The sequence below is a fragment of the Serinus canaria genome, chromosome Z (assembly GCF_022539315.1).
Source record: "Serinus canaria isolate serCan28SL12 chromosome Z, serCan2020, whole genome shotgun sequence".
NCBI classification, from domain to species: Eukaryota; Metazoa; Chordata; class Aves; order Passeriformes; family Fringillidae; genus Serinus; species Serinus canaria.
In genome coordinates, this window is record NC_066343.1 from 48378604 (window position 1) to 48399157 (window position 20554).

The 20554-nt window shown below is 37.1% G+C and overlaps 1 protein-coding gene across 17 annotated transcripts in view; it reads right to left on the minus strand.

Moving 5' to 3' along the window:
* Nucleotides 1–20554, minus strand: part of JAK2 (Janus kinase 2) — an 86456-nt gene that overhangs the window by 7543 nt on the left and 58359 nt on the right. For all 17 annotated transcript variants that reach the window (XM_030236923.2, XM_030236921.2, XM_050987283.1 and 14 more), the window contains 13 exons: nt 19440–19626; nt 17178–17305; nt 16544–16678; nt 15094–15181; nt 12954–13081; nt 12049–12187; nt 10635–10786; nt 9456–9606; nt 9057–9193; nt 7675–7864; nt 7042–7166; nt 3370–3542; nt 2356–2473 (listed from right to left, as the gene is read on the minus strand). In XM_030236923.2, coding sequence (XP_030092783.2) covers nt 2356–2473; nt 3370–3542; nt 7042–7166; nt 7675–7864; nt 9057–9193; nt 9456–9606; nt 10635–10786; nt 12049–12187; nt 12954–13081; nt 15094–15181; nt 16544–16678; nt 17178–17305; nt 19440–19626 — 1851 coding nt within the window. The remainder of the gene's footprint in view (nt 1–2355; nt 2474–3369; nt 3543–7041; nt 7167–7674; nt 7865–9056; nt 9194–9455; nt 9607–10634; nt 10787–12048; nt 12188–12953; nt 13082–15093; nt 15182–16543; nt 16679–17177; nt 17306–19439; nt 19627–20554) is intronic.

Sequence of the window (20554 nt, forward strand, 5' to 3'; positions counted from 1 at the left end):
CAGCCTGCCTGGGGCACCCACACCTGCAGGGAAGGGATGCCATCCTGAGGAACCTGGACAGGCTTGGGAGGTGGGCACGGGCAAACCTCGTGATGTCCAGCAAGGAGAAGTCAAAGGTTCTGCACATGGGTCATGGCAACCCTGGACACACCTGCGGGCTGGGAGGGGATGGACTGAAAGCAGCCCTGGGGAGAAGGACTCGGGGTGAGGGTTGATGCAAAATTCAGCTTGACTCAGCAGTGTGCACTCGGAGCCCAGAAAAGCCAAACTTGTCCTGGGCTGCATCCAGAGCAGCGTGGCCAGCAGGGTCAGAGAGGGGATTCTGTCCCTCTGCTCTGCTCTGCTGAGATCCCACCTGCAGGGCTGCATCAGCTCTGGAGTCCCAGAGCAGGAGGAACATGGACCTGTTGAAGTAAGTCCAGAGAAGGGCATGAGGTTGATAAGAGGACTGGAACATTTCCTTATGAGGACAGACTGAGAGAAGTTGTGCCTGCTCCACCTGGAGAAGAGAAAGCTGCGTGGAGACATCACAGCAACTTCCAGGATCTGAAGAGGGCCTGCAGGGAAGGTGAAGAGGGGGAGAGGGACTCTTAGTCAGGAACTGCAGGGATAGGACAAGGAGTAATGGGTACAAACTAAAAGGGGAGAAACAAAAGTTGGATATTAGGAAGAAATTCTTTACTGTGAGGGTGGTGAGACACTGGAAGAGGTTGCCCAGAGATGTGGCTGTCCCATCCCTGGGGATGTTCAAAGCTGGGCTGAGGGCTCCGAGTAACCTCATCTAGTGGGAGGTGTCCCTGCCCATGGCAAGTAGGATTGGGACTAGATGATCTTTAACATCTCTTCCAACATTCTATGCTTCTGTGATTAATTAGTTCTAAAAGGACTAAACTCACAGCTGATTCTAAAGAGCTCTCTGGAACACTAAAGTAACTAATGCTTTGAAAAATGCCAAATAGAAAACACATATTATCATGCTGATGTATAAAAAGTGGTTAGCAGGACTAATCAGTAACAACACAGCAGAAAAATTAGTATAAATAAAGCCAGAAAAAATGGCTTACATAAATCTTGCTTTCCAAAAAACCAAAATAACCCAAAAAGTAGATTAAAACCTCACTCAGACTGCCAGACATCAAAAGTAAATGAGGATGTGGAATTACCTGAAATAAATTTCTAAGCACAACATAAAGGACATTTTTTTCCTCCAATGCTTCAAAATTTCTTGACATTGAAATGATCCTTGACATGAAAGTGTGAAACACCCATTGGTTGAATGTGCAACCATGGCAAATGGCCATGTTTTGAGAACAACATACAACTATGAAGACTATGAGAGCTGAACAGACCACTTTGGTTAAATTTACCAAATAACCTTTTCTTGATGCATACCAATAGGATAACCAAACTGATGAAGTGGTGAATGCACATGTAGAATTGATTCATTGAAATAATGGTCCACTTGTGCTCATAACTTACTCTATCACTTTTCATTTCACAATCCTTCTGAAGAACTCTAGGTGTCTTTATTTATGTTCTCATGCTGGAAAAGCTGTTCTGAGCTCTTCCTTGAAACCTCATTGTATGGAATTACTGAGAGGTCCACTGAGGCCAGTGCAAAGCCAGTGCAGAGGTATACTCCAAGGGCATTTTTGCCTATCATCACTATTCAGCTCTCAAAACCAGATTTGTCAGGAATGACAGTCTGGCCAAGGGTGAGGCCAGCTCCAATAAATACAGAAGCTTAACTCTCCTCTCTTATGCCCATGGTTACTGCTAGGTGAAAATAAGATCATGTATCTTATTTTCAATTGGATAACAGTATCTTTCTTCACTCACTGTAAATTTGTCTTTAGACACCTGTCAACAGTCTGCAAAAAGCCACTCCTTTTTTTCCCTTAACTTTGCTAACTTACTAACTTGGGTTCTGCTAACATAAAATACCTTAAGTTCCTTATTTAAGTTAACTTAATTTCTATGTATGTGTTTGGCTTGGTCTTAAATTTGGAACAACATTAAAAATAAAAGTCATGCAATAGACTTGTTACAGGTGGGATAACTCTCCACAAAGGATCAGAAAGAACAACCTATAACAAAAAGAGATTTTAAAATCTTTTTCAAACAGAAGTTACAGAATGGATAAGATATGGATAGACAATGAAATAATTTTCAGAGTTTCTTTCTTTCTTATGGCTTTTTACCAGTACCTTTTAGTTACTGCTTCAGACTGGATGCTGTCTCAAACACTAAGGTATCTCCAGAAAATGAACAGTAAACATCAACCTATTGAAGTACATGACCATCTCGAAAATTTAAATATACAAATTCTCAGAGATTCATTAACTATATACTTACAGCTGGTGGGCTTTTGCTTTTGTCAATATAGGTGAAGAGTTCATACAAGACCACACCAAAGCTCCACACATCTGAGGCCACAGAAAATTTGCTTTCTGTCAGAGATTCTGGAGCGTACCTGCAACACACAGTGGAAGAAAAATTGCTCTCTGCAACATGTGCCATTTTGATTTTGAAAACATTTGTTTTAGTAATACAGATTTCTTTTTCATGAGTAAGTGTTCTTTATTGATATTAGCATGTTCTCATTTCCTTTTGGTACCTTCAATTACTAACTACTCCTTTAATACTAGTTAATTGGTTTTGAAAACCAAATCCACCTTAAACAAACACAGTTGGTCGTAACTATAACCAAGTTTGGTTTTCTTTCCAGCAAGGCTGTAGATATATTTCTTATTTGTAGTGCAAGTAAACAAGAATTTGATGTGATGAGACCTGCAAAGAAAGACAATTACAGCCTTCCTTCACTCTCAGTGAGCTGTGTTGCAGGCACTTTTGAAACTAAACTGTACCTCTCCAATAACATCTACTAAGATGCCATTTTATATAATTTATTTTTCAGGTAAACAGTGCCTAAGTCAGAATTAAAATACAGACTAAAATTGCATGTATGGAATGGCATTTTCTCTTGGGGTGTATCCAACTGGTCTCAGCTGGAAGATACGAATGACCAGTGTTTAAGGAACTAGAATGCCTAAAAACTTGAAAGCATCCAGGAAAATGGGCCATTTTAGACTTCCTTTACCTCTGAATATGTTTTCTGTGGGATGCTACCGCCTTTAAATAAGTATTTTTTCAGATTTTTGTTCTGGGTATTTTCCTGGGTTTTTTAAAAACATGTTGAAAAGTCCTAGATGCTGCTCTGTGAAGTGAAATATCATGCAAATGACTTTCACAATGCTGGAAAACGGATGTGGAGCTTACAAGTAAGAATTCCACACAGGCAAATTGAATTGGCTGAAATGGCAAAAACTGAAAACATGCCATGATTTCTCATACCAAAAGAAGACTTACCAAAATATAGGACTTTCACCAGGTTCTTTCACTTTGTAGTATTCTTTGTCTTGCGGCAAAACTTTTGTCAATCCAAAATCTCCAATTTTAACTCTGTTCTCATTCTCCACCAAGATATTTCTTGTTGCTAAATCACGGTGAACATATCTTTTTGTTCCCAGATACTCCATGCCCTAGGTGTAGAGGTTACAAAGAGAACAGGAAAAGAGTTATTTTTACCATGACATAGCTGCACTTTCCCTAAGAGGCTGAATTAACTTCAAAGTTTAAACCAAAACCAGGTTTGTCTTCTCTGAAGAGTTAATTTTTCCAAGCTCAGGGACTTCCCTTTCACAAGAGGGAGACAGACTAAGCACCTGCCAGAGCCAAGTATTTTTTTGATTATGGAGCTGGATAAATGCTACTGCTCCTTTCTGTGCACAAATGCAGTTGGCTGGTCATATGCAGAAGGAAAAAATTTGGGCTAAGCTACACAATCCAGAGCACATGAGAAGACTGTCCAACATACTAATTTCATTTATGCTTTTTACTTCATTTTCTGCATCTGCTTTCCTGAACGCATCCATAAAACTTTGTATTATGATTTCTTGAATTTGACTATTATTCACTGTATTCCCAACAGTGTGCTTTGTATCTCTTTTCTATGGACAATTACTCACCAATACAGTTCTGTTTATTGTTATATTCCCACAGATTGCTGTAACAAATCATTGCTCTGAAGGCATGCTGTCTTTTGCTGCTGCTGATCCCTTCTTACCAATGCACTTAATTACTTTCACTAACAATGAAATTTGGAAAAAGCCAGTGTGTGTAGTGGCATTACTAAAACAAGAAGGTCTTGCTTAGACAGCAATAAATGGAGGACTGGAAGTGATGCTGCACAATGTCAAGAGATACCCAACTCATATGTGAAAGGAATCACCAAGCAAGTTTCACAGTTTTATATGAAAGCAATCACCCTTTCAACACAATGAAGTTAAATAACACAAATAGCATTGGTGATCTCAAAAGTTTTGAAAAGCACTGTTATTACTAGTCATGCCAGAAAGGTTATTTTTCTCACTCTATTTTTTTTTTCTTAATGTGAGAAGCCTCAGAGTTTGGCTACAAAGTACCGTCTTTTTCTCAGATACTAGTACCTCCCAGTACCATTGGGTGGCATTGCTGTTCTTTCACAGCTCGTTCCAAAACTGTTAAAAAAATGCCCATTTTGTCAGCTTATTCACTGGCATAAATACCAAACTAACTTCAAAGTGAGGGTTCTGTGCTTCTGGTACAACTAGCCTATGAAAATGCTATAGCTTTTTCTTACTACAATGTACTATTCTGAAAATAGCCCTGAAGTTTGATGATAGTAACTTTTCTGTAAGCCTGGAAAACACATAAACCAGATTTTTAATTGAAATCATGCAAATTCTAAGTGGATATCACAATCCTGTGGCACTAGTCTAACAGTTCAAATGTGATTTAAAATGTTTCTGTCTTTAAAACTGGGTTCACCAGCAAGGAGGACACCTGAAACACTTCAAACATTAAGAGAAGGAAAACCCTTTCCCAGTATAGCAGCAGGGACCAAACACGGTAAATAAGTAAATAACCAAACACATTCATTTTAACCCTCAGGTAATGGGTGTGCCTTCATTTCTCTCATATGCTTCAGAGGAAAACAGCAAGGCAGAGGTAGAAAGCTTTTTGATCAAAATCCCCCAAGATTACAGACTGACAGACACACACAGCAAAAAGATGAGATGTGAGACGCTGAAAGAGCAAGCATTGCAAGAAAAGCAAAACCAGCTGAAAAGTGTAACATGATCAGCTAAACGAAGAAAAAGCATTCAGGTTCCATTTTCACATTATCAGGTACTCACTAATTATGTTGTTTTGGAGTAACAGAATGCCACAGATTAGAGAAATCTGAAAGCAATCAATATAACCTCTACTTTGCAGTCGGTACAGCAAAAACACTCCAAAGCAAGGCCCATACACTGTAACTCTTAGATTTCACTTTTCTTAGAAGTGAAGCCATTTCTTTAAGAGCAAGCTCTATGCAGGTTTCCCACATTTTCATACTGTTTGTCCCCATGGTTTGTCATTATCAAAGCTGGATGTTCTCCTGCTTTAGTATCTGCAGGATGCATATTTTAGCTCCCTTTCTCTTGGCTGGTGCTTGGTACTTAGAAGAAATCATCTCATCTGCTATTTTGATTTCTCACCATCTTGAAGACCTGTTTTCAAAGTTCTTTCATGTATGTGTATGTACACACACACACACACACACACACACACACACACACACACACACACTAAGGTCCTTTTTTCCTTTCCCAGAGTTCCTTTCCCAAAGATCTCTACCATATTTGCACAGCCATCCAGTTCTTGGGCCCTCAATTTAGGAAGGACATTGAGGTGCTGGAGCATGTCCAGAGAAGGGCAATGAAGCTGGTGAAGGGTCTGGAGCACAGGTCCTGTGAGGAGCAGCTGAGGGAGCTGAGGTTGTTTAGCCTGGAGAAAAGGAGGCTCAGTGGGGACTTCATCCCCCTCTACAGCTCCCTAAAATGATGCTGTAGACAGATGAGGGTAAGGCTTTTTTCCCAGGCAACCAGCAATGAGATCAGAGGACACAGCTGCACCAGGGAAGGTTTAGGTTGGACATTAAGAAGAAATTGTTTACAGAAGGGGTGATTGAGAATTGGAATGGGCTGTTCAGTAATGTGGGGGAGTCACCACCCATGAAGGTGTTTAAGGAAAGACTGGATGTGGCACTCAGTGCCATGGCCTAGTTGACAAGATGGTGTTCATTCATAGGTTGGACTCAATGATCCCAAATGTCTTCTCCAGCCTAGCTGATTCTGTGATTATGTAATCCTAGGTCACGAACTGTTTCCATGTCTTTGATACAGGTATTGGGAAAAGAAATTTTAAAAAAATTCTGGTACATGCCTTGAGGGGGTGTGGCTATATTTATTTTTGTCTCTCTGCCCCTCACTCTCATTTATTTTTCTTTCCCCAAATTTCTAAATATGCAATGAAATCGCAGGCGTCTCTAGTTTCTAATATCTAAAACATAATTACAGAATTAAACTAGAGAAGGCATAATCCCTCTTTACAAGGAAAATGAGATATCACAAGAAAGATCAGATGTTTGTACCATTTTTTCAGGATTTTATGAATTAGGTTTGGTACCAAATAATTTATTACAGGTTTGGGTACTTCTAAGGCCTCTAGTTCTGCATACAGGAGTCATGTATCTTTGCTCTTATAGTTTAAAGTAAATTGTTTAAACATACACATGTTGTTATGGTGTTTTTATAGCTGAATGTCAAATTTCTGAAAACTCCATCATAGAATGTCATGAACAGATTGTCTGAGCAAGTATATTAACTCCTACAATACTTTATGTCAGGTCACCTCATGGAGAAAAGAGAGTATATTCTGCCTCAGTCAGCAGATTGACCAGTCTCAGTTTCCTGTATTGAGACACCCAGAAGTTTTTCCAGGTCTTGATTACATTAATATATTGCTACTTTTTCTTAGGGTTATGTGGTGCTAGAAGCCTAACAGCATTATAGAAGATACAGAGAAATAACCAGTTTTTGTTGGTTTGAGACAAATGGGATGAAAAAAGGAGAAAAAAAAATCATTGAACTATGCATATAATTTGAAATGTCCTACCTTGCAAATCTGAGATGCATACAGCAAAAGCTTCTTGTGGTCCAGCCTCTCCTTGTGTTTTTGCAGATAATCTCGTAAACTTCCATATGGTAAGTATTCCATAATTAATCTTAGATTCCTCCGTCCTTTTACAGCAATAGCAAAAAACACAAATGTAATTTTTTCTGTAATTTCCCAAAGACGAGCTTTTTAATAGAAGTATTTTAATTCCTCTATCAGTAGCCATAATGTAAAATGGACTTAATACAAAAATATTAATTTATGATCTACACATCACTATGTAATTTTTCATATACTAATTAACTGCATTTCCTCAGAAAATGCCACTTATTGAAACTCAACAACAACGTGGACATGCTTGAAAAATTAATATATCACTAATCAACATCATCTCATCAATACTTCAGCTACTATTGCTAAGGCAAAGTAGCAGTCTGTATGTCTGTGTTGCCAAGATGAAACTCAGAATGGTAAGTGACATCAACTTGTTACCAATGTTACCATCTTTCAAAAAACTTCCTTTGTTTTTGACTCTCTCAGTCCTGGTAAGTTTACAACAAGTGAGTGACTGCCATAAACACCTCTCTGAATTTCTCAGTATGCATATTTAGGTGTAGTCAATATAGCACATACCTGCACTGTAGCATACTCCTTTGTATTTAACGATGTTATCATGCTGCAGCGATTTAAGTATTTCAATTTCTCTTTCAAAATCCCTAAGGTGCTCTTCTGTGCTGTGTTGTAGCTTCTTCACAGCAACCACCTCCCCAGTATTATCCTGCAGCGGGTCATACCGGCACATCTCAACGCTGCCAAAATTTCCCTAGGTCACAAATGGAAACACTTGAGAATTAAAAACAAGTCCACATCATTTGCTCTTTGTGTTTTCTAGCGTACCTGTTTGTTCATGTACAGGGTAGTTTTTGTTCAGTGCTCACAGTACTAAGCATTAAGTTTATGTGATTAAATATTTAAGTGAAAGGCCACAAAACTTCCCCAAGAGAAAAAGTGTATGACTGAGGGTAAGAGTTGCAAAAAAAAAATATATTCCATGAAAGGAAGCAAACAGAACAAAAAATGAGGACAAGGAAAGAGGGTGATGTCCATCTATTTTCTCTCCTTTCACGAATTTCCACTTCCACTGGCATAATTCTTTTCCTGCACTTGCATAAATCCTTTTGTCTTGGTTCTTAATTCTGCTTTGTTTCTTTTTGGCTACTCTCCGATTTGTTTCAATGCTCTGGTTTTGTCTCTTTCTTCATTTATACTGTCTTTTGCCTTCCTTTATGCAGCCATCACCTACCACTCTGCTCTTCTCCCATGCTATGCTATCACAGTGAACGACCATCTGCAAACAGAAGTATCACTTTGAGGATGCTTCTTGAAGCCAAAAGAGTACTGGTAAAAAACAAATAAAACAGCAAAGAACCATTCTAGAAAAATAGTACTTGGTGAAGGTCTGCCTACCAGCTGCACTTGGTCATCTGTCTAGGTCTGCTTTCACACAGCCAGGCTGCAATAACTTGCAAAACTAGTAAGCAAATGCTGATTTCTAAAACCAAAAAGTTCAAGGCCTACATGTATCTTGAAGGCATGTATCTTCCTTTTGAATTTAGAGGCTGTATATTCAGATTTCTCAGAATATGCATGCACAAAAACACCAATCCCACTAGTTCTGCACAAGAATGCTCCAGAGTGCTGTTAACTGAGTATCAAGTGAATGTGTGTGTGTATCTATCTGTCTATAGTTTATATCAGGCAGCTCTGCATCACTTAAAAGTACTTAGCCTTTTGGTGTGGCTGGATTCATTGTCGAGGTTAGCTAATTTTCTACTAAGAATACTGTCAAAGTGCAAAAAGAGCTAGAAGGAACTGCACATGTTGCTCAGATATGACAGAAATTATTAACTTCTAAAACAGAAATTTCACTCTAAATAATGTATATGGGGTCATCAAAGGATAACTGAAAACCATAGTTATTTCCTAAACTATTACAGAATTTTGAAACATTTTACCTTGCCAAGTTGCTGTAGAAACTTAAGATGTCTTTCTTCAAATTGTGTTGGGTCCCGATCTTCAAAAGCGCCAGAAAATCCAAGTGCTCCAATTCTCATATTTGGCAACATATCACTTTCTGTCAATAGCTCGTAATCTGAGAGGCAGAAAGAAGAAGGGAGGAAAGGGAACAGAAGCCACAGAGCAGTGAACAAGAAAAGGAAGAACCTTATTACAACCATGGCATGTTCTACTTTTGTTAGGCATACTTCAAGCCCAGTAGAATATTGACAGCCACCTTTATTTCTCTGTAGTAATTTGCAGTCAAATACAATGATGTATTGCAAAAAACATTCTAAAAAGAAAGTGAACCAATAGGAAACAGGAGTATTTTTGATGCTGTTGTATCGCAAACTCACCTGGAGTGAACAAACTGTTCAAATCACGAATAATTGCTCTAAAAGAAGGCCTGAAATCTGGCTCATAATCCATGCAGTTATTTATGAGGTTTGCAAGTTCTGTCCAGTTGGGGGCAGGAAGCTGGTGCCTATCTTCATAAAACTGTAATTTCTGGAATTAAACAGGTAAGTCATTTTATATTTTACAACCATGAAGAGTTGAAGAAGCCTTAACATTCTCCCAAGAGTAGCCAAAAATTATAGCTCTAAACCTAGACTTGTTATCTATGGACCAAATGTCCATCTCTCCAATTTTCATCTAAGGCAAGGCTGGTACAATTTAGAGTGATCAGTTCAGAAATTTCCAGCCAATTACTGGCAGAAGATAAGACGATAGAAAAAAATGAGAAAAACAGTGTCTCCTTTATTAGCAATTTCATAAATCCTCAGCTGGACAGGTCCAGCAGAAAATTCTACTGACCTGTGAACTGGCTGAACTGACAGTTGTGAAAAAGCTTTGTGAGTATTATGAAAGAATGTAGGGCAACTTCGGAAACACTTAGATATCTATAAGCTAGGTCTAGGCAAACCTTGGAGATTACTGTAAGAGCTGATTAAAATACCTGAGAAATCAAATCAGGCTTTAAGGGAAGGTTACAGTACCTTTACAAAAGTAATACTACCAGTATTTCTGTGGCATAGTGAAGTATTCTTTTTGCTTCCAACTAAAGAAGCAAATACATATGAATTAAGATTTTTATGAAATATGTTTCTCATCCATCTCCTGCCCATACCTGAGATAAAAGTTAACATTACTGGTTTAGCTGAAATAGTAGAATTGTTGCAACACACAAAGTACTGCTATATTTAAGACATTCAATTACAAGAATGCTAATTAAAATCCATGCACACTGTTAGGAATACTTTTTTGTTTAAAGTGATACACCGTTGCAACAAAGCAACAAAAATAAGAACTAGATAAAACTGACAATTCTGTACTTTGTCTCCCTAAAAATCAAAATAAACAACATAAAAACAAACTTCAAATCATCTCTTCTGGTTATTACCTGCAAGCAAATATGCCTTTTTCCTACAGTGGTCATAGGCCACACCACTTTACATGCTGATGTGGTTACAACAGTAGATGTTCTAAATTAGTGTTCAAAGAACTGCTATGACTGCTGGCCCAGTAATACTTACTCTTGAAGAATCTAATGCACTCAGGGGTTTGTCTCCTCCACTGCAGATTTCCCACAAAGTGGTACCAAAACTCCATTTGTCTGTAGCTAGGCTTAGTTGTTTGGGATTCTCAATACATTCAGGAGGAACCCAGGGTATTCTCTCAAGAAGAACTGTGCGATCACACAAAGGAGACTTGTTAAGATGAATAACAATACCAGAAAATTCCCTAACATATTTGATTTGGTAAAAATTACTTTAATATAGACAGGTATTTCATTGCAATGTACTAATAATATTTTCCAAGTATTTGTTCCCACCAAGAAAATAAAATTATGGAATATGGACAAAATTAAAATACTATTTGTGAATCAAAGAGGAGGTCCATTTGTTTTACTGTAAAATAAGCCTAAAGGTATAAAATTGCCTTAATACTATTTACATGTTACATTAGTTCTGTGATTTCTCTATTTGCCCCAATCCTATCATGACACAACAGCTATCACAGAGAACTAGGACATCAAAGAATAAAAATACTTTGCTAGTGGTTGGTGTATTTTGGCACATCAAAAGGCACCATGAAAAGGAATTTTACACTATGTGATTTTTAAGCTATTGCTACTGGCTCTAGTAACAAGTTAAAACATGGGATTGTACTGATTTGGATTAAGAGCTCCTTAAAATGAGATCTCATAAGAATAATGTAAGCTTCATATTAAAACAGGGACAATTTAAATAGTTTACTGGCAAATAATGACATTGCATTATGTATAGGCTGTTAGATACATTATTTTTTTAGACATTGATAAAATGTACCAAGTAAGAAGTCTTTTTATTAAAAAGAAATACCATAAAAGGAATAGTAAGGTTACTTCCATTCCATTAGCATAACAACCTTGCACACATTTTCCATTTAGTTAATTGTGCTGTTTATGAAGCATTGGAACAGTCTTAAGAGTGGATGATAACCCAGTATTTTTAACATCATCAAGTGGCTCTAGGTATTCACCAAGAAATGCACTGAAGATGCTTTTTAACTGCCAGTCAGCTTTTTCAAAAGTGCATTTGGTTTCAGTTCTGAAAGTTCTTGATCAATTACAAGACACTAAGTTCAGCAGCTATCTGCAAACGTAATCAACTCTATTATACATTTACAATATAATATAACAATAGTACTACCAATGAAAATGAGAACAGCAAAGAAAAAAGCTCACAAAATGGAGAATTGTGGCTTTATTTCCTGTAGCTATTTGCTATTTTAAAAGGTACAATCAAAACTGCTTGGCTTGGACAGTAGCGATAATTATAAAATGACACACAGATCAAGAAACTTACTATAACAGAATTAGATTGGATGGTGGTCAAAAAAACCCCACCCCCACACTTATTTTTCAAGTCAGAAGCACTGAACAAGAAAGTTGATGCAAAGACTTACTATCTCTTGGCAAAACTGTAATACTGATGCCAGGATCACTCAGCTTTATAAATGGGAGATTTCCAGACTTCCTGTCTTCCTCTCTGATAAGCAAGATATTTTTTGCACAGACATTCCCATGAACAAGGCCTTTGTCCTCCTGTAAACAGAAATGCATCTTTTACAAACCGACCAAAAGTCTTACTGTTGAAGAGATTTTTAAAAACAAATACTGTACAGTATGAGGGAAACATCAGCAAATAAAATAATGATTATACATTAAGTTGGTCAAACTTCAGGTACTCCATCAGTTTCTCTCAAACTTACAATTTTCAGCCGATTTTTGTTATTTACCTAAAGTCTGAAACAATTTAACATTTTTAACTCAGAAGAATGCTCATCCATCCACTTAAAATTAATATAAAAATATTTAGATTCTGTTAAAGGAAAGACTTATCTAGTCACATATCCTGTCCTGAATAATGGCCTTTATATTTAACTGGAAAGACTGTAAGGTTGAGACCTAATGCCCAAGAAGAATGCACGAGCAGAGTGAACAGTACAGGGTTTTCCCCTCCCAGTGATTAAGTATTAACACTACCAGGAAATAGTTTATGTTTAGCATCATGAGCTGAGTTGGGAAGCCCAGAAAGGACTGATTTGTGGGGATGGCAGGGAGAAAGCATTACTGAAAATGTGTTTATATTTCATGCTAAAACATAAAGCATTGAAAAAGAATGGACATTCAACTACACTTTGTTCAAGATACAAAGTCTGTCTCTGGGTATCTACTAAATAGCTGGTATTTGGCCAATCCATTATCAAAACCCTTCAGAGCTTCAAGAATTCAGGTAACAGCTCAGCCTTTCTATATACATTAGTCAGAATCACTTGTATTCTGCCATTAATAAAACTGAACCACTTACCAGAAAATGCATGGCTAATGCCAACTGTTTGGCTACTTCCAGCTTCCACAAAATATTGATGATATTTTTGTTCTTTTTCAAATATGTGTCCAAGGATCCAAATTTTACATATTCTTGTACAAGGATGTCTGATGATAATGATGAAAAGAGTAATAATTAAAACCAACAACAAATAATAAAATTTCAGGACAGATTAATGACTTTAGCACTACTCTTCTTTTGATACCTTGTTGTTGATCTAACTATAAATTTCAACTTTTGTGGTATCTGAGTATTGACACAAATACTCTGTGTTCTTTATACTTCTTTGAAATGTGGAAGTTCACCTAATTTCTTCTCAAATACACAGTTACTAGATTTATTATTTTAGGGATAATTATTTAATTTAATCTTTTACAGATTAGGTAAAATCCAGTGAGCATCTTTCTGCCCTCACTTGAAAGGCACAATAATGTAACTGCTGATGAAGCACTATCAATGTGGTAAGTTGAATAACATTCAAGTCATTCACTTCATAGCTGTTTACTATTCTTACTGGAAAATGCAAGGCTTTATTGGCAAAAGATGCTTTGCTTGAAAACAGAGAAGTATTTGCCCTAAAATTGTGTATATGTGTATGACACATGCCTTCATGCAGCCATCTAGCAAATAACTCCAGAAACAAGAACTGTCGTCTTCATCACTTTCAACACAACAGTTTCAAATCACATGACTGAATCCTTGCCCTCAGCTGCAAGATGCTCACATTGCAGCTACTAGTATTATATCTGGTTGTCACAAAAAAACCCCCATATTTTTTAACAAATTCATTTTAGAGACAGCAAATACTTCTTTTTTTTGCAATTATGTGTAAAGATTTTTATCAAATTTGTACATCAAGTATGTAAACCACAGAATCAATAGCAGCTGCTCTTCCTATTTCTTAATAACTGCCTCACCTTAAACTGTACAAGTCTCTTGTCTTCAGAAAGTGAATAACTTCTAGAGGACAGCTATGATCTGAAGGTGAAATATGTAACCAAATACCTCTTGCAACAATTTCTTTTCAATTATAAACTTGATCTACCTGAAATCTTATATATCATCCCTGTGTGTGGTACAATGAATAAAATACAAAAAACCCCATGTGGCTGTTTTAGCACAAGTTCTGGCACAAGTTCTTGGCCAAATATAATGCTGTGCCTTTTCCAGCCTTCTATGAAAGGTGATTTCTGATTACAGAGGTAAATTCTGATTACTGAATCCACCGTCTCTTTTGGAAATTCTTTCTCCCTAATGAAGGTAACCACCTACATAACATGCCCATACAATTATAAAATGCTTCCTTTCATACAAATTTTTAATCACAGGAAAAAAAAAAAGGTTTTGGACAAACTGACATTTCAGCCCAAAAATTGAATGAAGAAGAAAAAATGTCAAAGTGAGATCCAGTAGTCATATTTGATGACACAATAGTATATGACAATCATCCAAAATTAAGTTTTCATTTCAAGATGGTATAAATGTATTTCAGTGTTCTTAAAAAATCTTAATAATACATAGTCACAAAGCTGTAAGCTAAACTGGAAAGACATTCAACTTTTACAGACAACACAAACATTTTACTGCTGCTGAAATTTTGTAGTGTGTTTGATTAATTACCAGGACCTTCTGTTTTCAGAATGGGATCTCTAAAACAAAACTTCCCAAAGTTATATTTGTGCTCATGAAATCAGCACGGGTGGAAAAGGGCAGTTCTAACCACTGTAAATGAAGATTTTTCTGCGTAGCACAGCATCTCCCTTTCTAGCTAACCACAGCTGATATAATGTAAGGCTGCAATTTTTCTGGCACTTCAAAAGCTCATTCCAGAGGCATGGCAAAACTGATCTCAGATAGAACAGACACGACTGAGTCATCTACAGAGGTTACTATTCACACTAACTGTACTTTAAACAATTTTTCCCTTTTCTTTGTTTTTACTATTAACTTGCTCTCAGATACCAAGGCTAATACTGCTGCAGCATGAACATGTATTAGCCATTCAGCTGGTGTTGAACTTCTGTTGTTTTGTTTGTTTTTCCTCTGGTTTCATCAAAAAATGTCAAACTCTAATAGAGACGTGTAAAAATTGGTAAAAAAAAAATTAATTTCTACTTACTCTCTTCTCCACAAACACAGACTCCATAATTTAACACCAAATGTTTGTAAGAAAGCTGGCTCATCATACTTGCTGCTTCAAAAAAGGACTTTTTGGAAGGAGCAGGAGAGATCAACAAAGAAAATACATCAGTAAAAACAAAGCCCCAAAGTTCTAATGAGTTTACTAATACAATTATTTAAAAACATTTCAACAATCTCTTTGCAAAGACCCTATGTAACATTTTATATTGCTTGTTGTTGCTTTGTGTTTGGCAACTGTTTCTTGTTTGGTTGGTTTTTGCTTCAGTTTTTTTGTTGTGGAGGTTTTTTCCTAATTTTCTTTTTCTAAATAACTGGTAGTACACGTTCCAGATAGGTTAACGACCTCTTTTTCTCTGCCAGCAAGTGTATCTCAACATTTTTAAAATAATTTTTTCCAGTGTCAATTACCTAGGTAAACTGAAGGCAAATTCATCATACACTATTCACTTTCTAATTTATTCTGCCATAATGCACTTTTCAGTTTCCAATTTATTTCTTTGTAGCACATTATTAAGTTAAAAGACAAAAATTATTATGTAATTCATCCACTATTGCAAGACCTTTTCCAACTTTGTCAGCAAAGTTTCAAATGCTTTTATTGCTTTTTTATTCTGTTCAGTGGCATCTCCACCTACACTTGCTTGTGTACTGATTATTCACCCAACAAAGTAAAGTGAAAATGAGAACATTTTCCTTCAGGTGACTATATCTTTATTTATATACTCCGAACTTCTGGTGACTGATTCATACTTTAGAATATAAATTTATTACCCATGTTATCAGAAGCAGTATTATAAAGTTATACTACTATAATAAACACTACTACATCTTGTGAAAGTCTTTAAAATTCAGTTCTCACATACAGAGTCTGGGGTTTGGTTACACTACCAGTTTATTAATTTTTCGACAAAAGCATTTCAGGTCTGCTAAAAGCTTCACTCAAAAAGCAAGAAGGCTCAGTGATTATGGGTGAATCTATGTATGGCAAGGTTTTTCTCATATACAAATACTTCTGATTATTTGATTTTATTGGAAAATCTGAAGACAGTCTACCCAGAGGAAGTGTTCTTCCATAAATGGACCCTTGTCTGTAAATAATGAATTTACTGGTTAAGACAATCCTGCGGCCATACCACCCCCCCCTGCTGGTACTTTAATTGTATAAATTACCTGTTCTTCAGATCTCAGTGGGTAGTTTTGAATTCTCTCACAGGTGGCAGAAAAATAAAGTGTGCATAGGTGTACCTCCCAAAGCCAGTCTCAAATCCATACTCCCAGTGTCACAAGTCTAAGCATGAGCTTGGTTCAACATACAAACCTCTACCACACAAATACTCATTTATGAAGTAAATACTCATGAAAAGATGAAGAGTAATGCTCAACGTAGCATGGACAAACGTTACATAGCAATCAACAATGACACCAACCTCAGAGTAGTTTCTGTGCACTTTATCCAGCACCTTTAAAAGAACTTCGGTTTGATGGAGCTGGCCATAGTCTCCCACTTCTTTCCTAACACCTTTGAAAATCTTAGTAAATGTGCCCTGTCCAAGACTCTCCTCCTAAAAGGAAGAAAGGATACAGATAGAAAAAAAATCAAAAATATCTGCCTGTTTTAAAAGACATCTGTAGAACCACTCCCTGCATAAGCATATGCAAGTCTTTAGAGGTGTGCTGGTTATAGAGTCCAGCTGAGAAGGAAAGGAAGCAACTATATCAGAAACAACTTAAATTTGTGCTCGTTTTTTACTGATTACTCAAGGATCTCAGAAAATAACTTGCTGCAAGAACCAGAGGAAGCAATTCCATTAAATATGTATTTAGACATCTCTCGAACCAATTAACTGTTATTGCAGTCAAAACAATGCTTCTTAATTACAATAAAATAGCTATTTGCATTACTGAAAAATAAAATAAATTATTTTCCACAACTCTAAGGAAAGATTACAGCAAAATCGTCTAGCTCAGATAAGATTCTTTTAAACATATGCTGAGGTTTTTAAAACTTTGTGCATATTAAACCCGACATCTGCAGTAAAAAAAAGCAACAAACTGACTTACGAATATCAAGTCCTCATTACGGATTTTGTGAAAAACCATCTGATTGACATTATTGTGTCTCTGTAGCATAGGTGATGAAGGTACATCAGAAACACTATTGCTCCTGAAGACTAGGAGATTTGATTTATCTGGGAGAAGAAAGAGGGAAAGAAAAATCAAAGTAAATCTGTTAAATATAAAACGAAACCAATACTGTTTCAGAAGGATTGCTAATGAAGGGCTCCTGAATAAGCACAAACAAGATATCACATTGAGATCAGTGTATTTTAAAAGCCACACAGCATTTAACTGAAATCAAACTCTGATATTTTCTAATAAGCAAAATCATCTAGGTTCACTCCTAAGTTTTATGTTTCTTAAGTACTCCTAGTTTTGACAAACATTCTGAAAATATTTGCACTGTTTGTAATAACAATTGGGGATGGAAAAGGGGATGTAAATTACCTTCTTTTATAATATAAAGTAGAGCAAGTCTGATACTAAAACTAAATCTGAAAAGTATGTCTTTGTGGGTATCTGCTCACATCCATGGTTATATTTATTCAATAATTGAGCATTCTGATGCTTATAAATTTTTTATTTGAATTGAATAATATTAAAAATTTATTTTTTATAATGTGCATATACATATTTACTTAATACATCTTTTCTAAGGTTTTGAACCCATTGGCTATTTTCAGTCAAATTTGAGAGAAGTAAAAGTTACATCATATAGTCTGATCTGGCAGGTTTGTCTTTAAACAGAACTTTGATAGAGACAAAGACAAATATTAACTGTATGTAGTACTACTTAGAAGGGCAGATATTTAAAGATTTCATAAAGGAAAAAGACACGAATATCAAAGGTAGGCAAAACAATAAAGTGCAAATGCAAGAAAAATTCCCTCCTCAGGAAGAAGCCCTATTCCATGTCTATTTTTTCAGTGTTAAAATGGAGCTGAAACCATACTGCAGACTTGACACAGCTCAGCTAAGATCAACACTGACAAATTCACTGACATTGTTGGCTTCATTGCCTATGGAACTTTTAGTGCCTATGCCTACTTTTAGTGATAAGCAGTTCATTTAGTAGCTCTTTCCTTCTCCTTTTGACATGAAAACACTTGACCTAAGAAGAAATGCTGCTGCACACAATCCACTGCAATTAAGAAACCAGTTTTGCTTCTAATCACGAAACTGGTTACCATGATTACTTCTAGAACACTATCTTAGTCCAAAATTTTGCAGACACTGTCACTGGAAACTGTGACTAAGAAGATGGATAAATAGGTCAGTGAAATTAAAAAGCCCCACACAAATTATCACAGAATCACAAAAGATTTTGAGTTGGAGGGGACCCACAAGGATTATCAAGTCCAACTCCTGGCCCTCCACAGGACCATCCCCAAGAGTCACACCATGTGCATGGGAGCATTGCCCAAACACTTCTTGAACTCTCTCAGGTTAGTGCTGTGACCACTGCCCTGGGGAGCCTCTTCCAGTGCTCAGCCACCCTCTGGGTGAAAAAGCTTTTTCTAATATCCAACCTAAACCTCCCCTGACACAGATTCAGGGCATTCCCTGGGGTCCTGTCACTGTCACCACAGAGATCTGCCTGCCCCTCCTCTTCCCCTCATGAGGAAGTTTTAACTGCAATGAGGTATCTCCTCATTCTCCACTTCTCCAAGGTGAACAGAAGAAGTTACTTCAGCCACTTCTCATACAGCTTCCCCTCCAAACCCTTCACCATCCTCAGAGCCCTCCTTTGGACACTCTCCAATAGTTTTCTATCTCACACTGTGGCATCCAGAACTGCCCCCAGCACTCGAGGTGAGGCTGTCCCAGCTCAGAGCAGAGCAGGACAATCCCCTCCCTTGCCTGGCTGTGATGTGTCCCTGATGCCCCCCAGGACATGGGTGGCCCTCCTGGCTGCCAGGGCACTGCTGACTCATGTTCAGCTTGCCACAGACCAGGACCTCCAGGTCCCTTTCTATGGCACTGCTCTCCAGCAACTCATTCCCCAATTTGTCTGTACATCCAGGGTCGCCATCCCAGCTGCAGAATCTGACATTTTCCTTTGTATGAGACTTCATATGGCTGGTGATTGCACCATTCTCTAATTTTCTGAGGTCTCTAAAGGGCTTCCCTGCCTTCAAGGGTACCAATAGTTCCTCCCAGTTTTGAATCATGCTTCTACCTGAGAGTCATTTAGTATTAACTTATTTTTAAATCTTTAATCTAGAAAATAGAAAATTTTCTGCTTAGAAATAATCTCTCTCTTACCTTTTGGTTTTGGAGGACAGCACTTGATGAACTGGAAAATTATGCTGTCTGAACGGACAGTTTCTGTCTGGTAACAGGTCAAGAGATCCTTAAGATTACTGAAACTTCTCTTGGTTCCACTAAGATTATATTCTCCGTTCTCATTCTTCGTAATTAAGCAGTGCTTATAATCTGTGGTACTGTCACGCTGCAGAAAATTTTTCCAATAAAAATGAAACGGATTAATATTTAATATTTGAAAGCTTATCTAAATGTATAGCACTCTGCTAATTAGAGAAAGGATGCTTCAGGAAAATATGATCATAATTTGTTATTTTGTTCTCACTATGTAATATTGATTCTGAGAAAACATGACTCTACTCCCATCACGGGAACTAGCATGTTGATGCTAGAGAAAAACAAATGTTAATGAATTCTGAAAAGATGGAGCTGAGAAAACAGATAATGGATGCTAGGAAAAATCCTTCAGAGCTATTAAGGAAAGCTTATTCACCCTGACACGGGGTTACATCAAAACAAAATTTTGTTGGAAGCAATAGTCCTAATGCTTATACTCCATGTTTGTTTGGCAGGCATTTGGAGATCTCAGCTGTAATTCTGCTTTCGTGTCATCTCCAGCACAGTTCTAGACATTAATTCCTAATATGTATTTTTAATATGCACTGAATTATTTTCACAAAGACTCTTGAAAAGATATCATTAAACATTTTTTAAGCAGGATGAACTCTTAATAGTGCTTTTGTGGTCCTGCATCTCAATCCTGCAGCAAATGTTTCAACAAATTCTGAATATCAAAAGCCTTTCAATGAAGGCATTGGAAGGCCTTTTTCTTTTTCTGAGACTTGCACAAGTCTCAGAAAAAGAAAAAAAAGCAGTAAAGTGACTTTACTTTTTTGCAGTAAAGTCACTTAAAGGCAATGGTAGTCTCCTCTCACAAGCTTGACTCTTCAACTTTGCCTCTCTAAGCTTGTTCATGAACTGATTTCTTTGCCTGCAAAATTCCCTACCAAACGTACTTCATTGACTGGACATAACATTTCTCCATTCACACATCAGCATTACCTGGTCATTTTCAGAGATGTACCTATCTCTGACAGTATTAGCAAACTTGCCAG